The sequence below is a fragment of the Pecten maximus genome, chromosome 6 (genome assembly GCF_902652985.1).
Source record: "Pecten maximus chromosome 6, xPecMax1.1, whole genome shotgun sequence".
Lineage (NCBI taxonomy): Eukaryota > Metazoa > Mollusca > Bivalvia > Pectinida > Pectinidae > Pecten > Pecten maximus.
This window is the reverse complement of record NC_047020.1, coordinates 6,812,438-6,818,437: the sequence shown is the minus strand read 5'-3', so window position 1 is coordinate 6,818,437 and position 6,000 is coordinate 6,812,438. Positions and strand designations below refer to the sequence as shown.

Genomic DNA, 6,000 nt, shown 5'->3' with positions numbered 1-6,000 from the left:
TGTCATAAATGTATTGATACCAGTGTTATTACAGTATCTGTGTGATTTGTAAGGATTCAAATTTACCGTTATAACCTATATAGTGATCGTAGGTATTAGGCTCTCTGTCATAGTTACATACTTCCAACTAGTAACTCCCCTAAACCAGAACATGATACAGACAGTAATCCACAGTACAACAGAAAAAAGTCACGATGTATTAATGACTGACAAATACAATACAATGTAGATTGTTTTATTTTACAAATAAGTTCAATGTACACTTTAGAATCCATTTGACAACATATTAAAATGACTATGTTTGGTATAAAAAATTATAATATTTACAATAAAATCATTGAATTCACATTAGACATGTAAAATACTTAAAAACAGCACATAAACGATGGACACTAGACTGTTTAGACAGACAAGTTCTATCCATAGTTGTCTTTAGAGACATCACAATATAAACTGATCACACGGGCAGTGTACACTCCCCTGTAACCTAAATATAACGTTTCTTATGACATCAGACTGAAGTCATACATCATAGAGATCAGGCCAGCACTGGAGGGGCAGTAGAAATGCTTTTTCACAGCGAATGCTGTACTTCTTGATATTGTAATAAAATGGGGGATCATACACCGACCAGTCTATTTTGAATTATCTCAGACTAGGAAACGTGTCCTAATGCTTTCTTAATAACAAAACTCCTTAGACTATACATTGCTATTTACCTGAAACAGAATGGAAAATAATCAGACCCAATATCTAGTCAAGCAAAATCAAATGGACCTTAATTAAGCCCATGTGGCATAGTTTAAGTCATTGAGTTCATAACATCTATTAATATGTATAATAAAATGGGAACGCTGGAAAATCTTTATTACTTTTTATCTAATTCATTCAAAGTAATCCTGAAACTTCTTTACAACTGATGATGTGGTAAATTATATCACATTCATCTCATATCAGCTTAAAACAACAAGCATACTCAAACTAGGACTTTTCAGAGATAGTACGGTCATCAAAATCCCTCAGGGAATGAAGCTGCTAAAGCGCTGACAAACTTTGGAGTTACATACCCAACTACGAGACGGATAGAGAGGAAACCTGTAGTTACCCCAGTTTCACCAGTAGGACCTAATATGTATGAATATGTAACAGTTATCTCCCTTCTATAAACCCTATTATGTAAGAATATGTAACAGAGTTATCTCCCTTCTATAAACCCTATTACATTTTGTATGTATAAATATGTAACAGAGTTATCTCCCTTCTATAAACCCTATTACATTTTGTATGTATGAATATGTAACAGAGTTATCTCCCTTCTATAAACCACTGTAGACAAATAGGTATTTCCTATGAGGTGTCCCTATGGAAGTGTTGCTAGCATTTCAAGTAGTATGGATAGAATCAGTGTCTAGGTGGAGTAGAGGCAGTATTAATCTTGTTCATATACCCAGGAACTTCTGACATTTTGAAGTGTATAGCTAAGATTGGTGATTAGGTGGGGTTGGACTTGTAATTTGTTGTTCTTTTTTTAAATCTTGGACATATCAATGTCCCCAGAGACCAGCTGTAAGCACTTTAAGTTGTAAGAATTGAATCAGTGTTTAGGTGGGGTGGGAGTAGTGCGTTTTTTGCTCTTGGATTTGTTGATGCCGCCAGGGACTAACTGCTGGGGCTGTTGTGGTTTCAGTTGTATTGGATGAAGCTGGAGTGGCTGTTGTTTGTTAAATGTCAGCTGCGTAGCCTGTAGCTGCATCAACTGTTGTGGCTGAAGTGTGCCCCCTGGTGCCTGGCCTGGTTTTAACTGAGACAGTGTTGCTACCTGGTGGCCAGCCAAGTTCTGGGCAGATAACACCCCTGCAATAGTAAAATAATTACAAATAACTGTCGCATCATAACATCATTAATCATGGTAAATATTTTCAAACCTTTTTATGACCTTAACTAGAAGATATGTCTGGAATACCCAATCATCACGAAATGATTTTTCAATAGATGCAAGCTCATTTTTACAAATTTTCATGACATTCTAAATCTACATCTTTTAGCATAACATGATACCGTATAGCTGTTTATTTCTGTGAGGATGATATTTTCGCTGATTCTGGGGTCATAGACGTGATCACGAAAAATTGATCTGTGTTATAATATGACAAGCGTAAATATCATCCATGATATAGATGACAATATCAGGGCCGCCACTAGCAAGCATATTATATATAATTAATATTAGTATGACTTTTAAGAAAACATTGTTTGTAAATTGATTTGTTAAATTAGAATGTAAGACACACAAGATTTACATGATAGAATAACATCCTATTGAGTCGCGCTGATATATATCCCAGGTTCCACCATTGTTTGAATTGTTAAATATAGCATTCGGGAAATCATCTACGAAAATACCCATTTAGCAAAAAGAATGTCTCTATTGATAAAGGTATTATTTGCCATACATGGGTATATATTGCTTGAAAGGTATATCACTAAAAATCACTTCAAGCAACTCAACCAGCACAGAAATTTTTGTGTGGCCTATTTCTCAATTGGAAAATCCAAGACTAAAAACAGTATTCGACAGCCGAGGGCCATTTTTATCAACCCAAGAGCTCGTGGTGACTTTCCCAGGTTGCATCAACTAGAGTGTATACGAGTTACCTCCCCTTGCACAAACCAGGAAGCAAGCTTGCACAGAAAATAGGTCGGAATACTCAGTGATAAAACAGATCATTGTGCATGATTAAAGCTGTTTTTCTACAATTCATTTAAATTCAACAAATGTCTTCAAACATATAAAAGCGTGAATCATATTACTTAATCATAAAACAAGTACTTCGCAGAAGGAGAAAAGATTGGTTAGTGTGTTGTTTGTGTTTTTTGGGAAAAAATATTTCCGGTCCCATCCTGAACTCATCAGGATTTATCATTGAAATAAGCGACATTTAGATCACCCCAAGAGTTCCGAATGAATTTGTTCTAGCGAAATTTGGCGATGATCGCTCAAGGTTGCTGTTTCACAGCACCTAAAAATACGGGGACATTAACTGCGAAAATAAGACACTATCATAGCTCTGGATCGCGAAAATTTAATTTGTGTAAATTTAATTTTCTCATTTCAAGTAAAAATCTCAAATCATTTAGACCTGCGAAAATAACCAGCTATACAGTATATTGATATGTCTGGCATTTTAGCTATTGTATTTTTCTGTTCACGACTTCATTAACACATTTTGATGTAGATCTATTTTAGTATAGCATTATAGTTCAAATCCAAACTGGACATCTGGTATGAAGCCTACAGGTAAATTACTGGACAATCCTGACATGACCTACCTGTGGTTGGTATGGAAACAGCCACTTTAGCACCACTAAGCTGTTGACCAGCCTGCTGAGAGGTCAGATTAGCTGTTCCTGTTTTCAGCGGAGGTCTCTGCTGCTGAAGTCCCAAAAGTTGTATCCCGCCATGCTGTCCCTGAATTTGAATTCCACCATGTTGTCCCTGAATCTGTATCCCGCCATGCTGTCCCTGAATCTGTTAGAAAAATGATCATTTCCATCATTTATGCAAAAAGCTTTTAATACATATTGTATTTCACTGACTACTATTTTTTCACTTTTGTAGCATTTTTTTCCCTTTTTGACCATACAATGTTACAATTCTATAAACATTTCATTACCATATAATTGATTGTGGATTTACACACGGTTGGTAAGTGTAGCGTAGCGTAGTGCAATCAACCGTGGGTCTCCGACCATGTGATAAGTGTAGCGTAGTGTAATCAACCGTGGGTCTCTGACCATGTGATAAGTGTAGCGTAGTACAATCTACCGTGGGTCTCTGACGATGTGATAAGTGTAGCGTAGTGTAATCAACCGTGGGTCTCCCACCATGTGATAAGTGTAGCGTAGCGTAGCACAATCAACCGTGGGTCTCTGACGATGTGATCAGTGTAGCGTAGTACAATCTACCGTGGGTATCCCACCATGTGATAAGTGTAGCGTAGCGTAGCACAATCTACCGTGGGTCTCCCACCATGTGATAAGTGTAGCGTAGCGTAGCACAATCAACCGTGGGTCTCTGACGATGTGATCAGTGTAGCGTAGCGTAGTACAATCTACCGTGGGTCTCCGACCATGTGATAAGTGTAGCGTAGTGTAATCAACCGTGGGTCTCTGACGATGTGATAAGTGTAGCGTAGTGTAATCAACCGTGGGTCTCCCACCATGTGATAAGTGTAGCGTAGCGTAGCACAATCTACCGTGGGTCTCCCACCATGTGATAAGTGTAGCGTAGCGTAGCACAATCAACCGTGGGTCTCTGACGATGTGATCAGTGTAGCGTAGCGTAGTGTAATCAACCGTGGGTCTCCGACCATGTGATAAGTGTAGCGTAGTACAATCTACCGTGGGTCTCTGACCATGTGATAAGTGTAGCGTAGCGTAGTACAATCTATCGTGGGTCTCCGACCATGTGATAAGTGTATCGAAGCGTAGTACAATCAACCGTGGGTCTCCGACCATGTGATAAGTGTAGCGTAGTACAATCTACCGTGGGTCTCTGACGATGTGATAAGTGTAGTGTAGCGTAGTACAATCTACCGTGGGTCTCTGACGATGTGATAAGTGTAGCGTAGTACAATCTACCGTGGGTCTCTGACGATGTGGTAAGTGTAGCGTAGTACAATCTACCGTGGGTCTCCGACGATGTGATAAGTGTAGCGTAGTACAATCTACCGTGGGTCTCCGGCGATGAGCATGTGTTGGCCAGTTTGATAGGACTTACCTGTGGGTCTCTGACGATGAGCATGTGTTGGCCAGTTTGATAGGACTTACCTGTGGGTCTCCGGCGATGAGCATGTGGTGACCAGTTTAATAGGACTTACCTGTGGGTCTCTGACGATGAGCATGTGTTGGCTAGTTTGATAGGACTTACCTGTGGGTCTCTGACGATGAGCATGTGTTGGGTAGTTTGATAGGACTTACCTGTGGGTCTCCGGCGATGAGCATGTGTTGGCCAGTTTGATAGGACTTACCTGTGGGTCTCCGACGATGAGCATGTGGTGACCAGTTTGATAGGACTTACCTGTGGGTCTCCGACGATGAGCATGTGGTGACCAGTTTGATAGGACTTACCTGTGGGTCTCTGACGATGAGCATGTGGTGACCAGTTTGATAGGACTTACCTGTGGGTCTCTGACGATAAGCATGTGGTGACCAGTTTGATAGGACTTACCTGTGGGTCTCTGACGATGAGCATGTGGTGACCAGTTTGATAGGACTTACCTGTGGGTCTCTGACGATGAGCATGTGTTGGCCAGTTTGTTAGGACTTACCTGTGGGTCTCTGACGATGAGCATGTGTTGGCCAGTTTGATAGGACTTACCTGTGGGTCTCCGGCGATGAGCATGTGGTGACCAGTTTAATAGGACTTACCTGTGGGTCTCTGACGATGAGCATGTGTTGGCTAGTTTGATAGGACTTACCTGTGGGTCTCTGACGATGAGCATGTGTTGGGTAGTTTGATAGGACTTACCTGTGGGTCTCTGACGATGAGCATGTGTTGGGTAGTTTGATAGGACTTACCTGTGGGTCTCTGACGATGAGCATGTGTTGGGTAGTTTGATAGGACTTACCTGTGGGTCTCCGGCGATGAGCATGTGTTGGCCAGTTTGATAGGACTTACCTGTGGGTCTCCGACGATGAGCATGTGGTGACCAGTTTGATAGGACTTACCTGTGGGTCTCCGACGATGAGCATGTGGTGACCAGTTTGATAGGACTTACCTGTGGGTCTCTGACGATGAGCATGTGGTGACCAGTTTGATAGGACTTACCTGTGGGTCTCTGACGATAAGCATGTGGTGACCAGTTTGATAGGACTTACCTGTGGGTCTCTGACGATGAGCATGTGGTGACCAGTTTGATAGGACTTACCTGTGGGTCTCTGACGATGAGCATGTGTTGGCCAGTTTGTTAGGACTTACCTGTGGGTCTCTGACGATGA

At 41.0% G+C, this 6,000-nt stretch overlaps 1 protein-coding gene across 2 annotated transcripts in view; it reads right to left on the bottom strand.

Moving 5' to 3' along the window:
• Positions 1-219: 219 nt before the first annotated feature.
• The window catches only part of LOC117328836 (transcription factor SPT20 homolog), a 28,410-nt gene continuing 22,629 nt past the window's right edge, over positions 220-6,000 (bottom strand). Inside the window, exons 23-25 of one of the 2 annotated variants that reach the window (XR_004533057.1) lie at positions 3,331-3,529; positions 1,542-1,854; positions 220-1,507 (exon numbers count right to left, since the gene is read on the bottom strand). Coding sequence is in view for 1 of the 2 variants with exons in the window: in XM_033886408.1 (XP_033742299.1) it covers positions 1,595-1,854; positions 3,331-3,529 (459 nt within the window). In the remaining variant the exon portion in view is untranslated. Of the gene's footprint in view, positions 1,855-3,330; positions 3,530-6,000 lie in introns of both variants that reach the window. The other variant, XM_033886408.1, reaches the window with a different exon arrangement.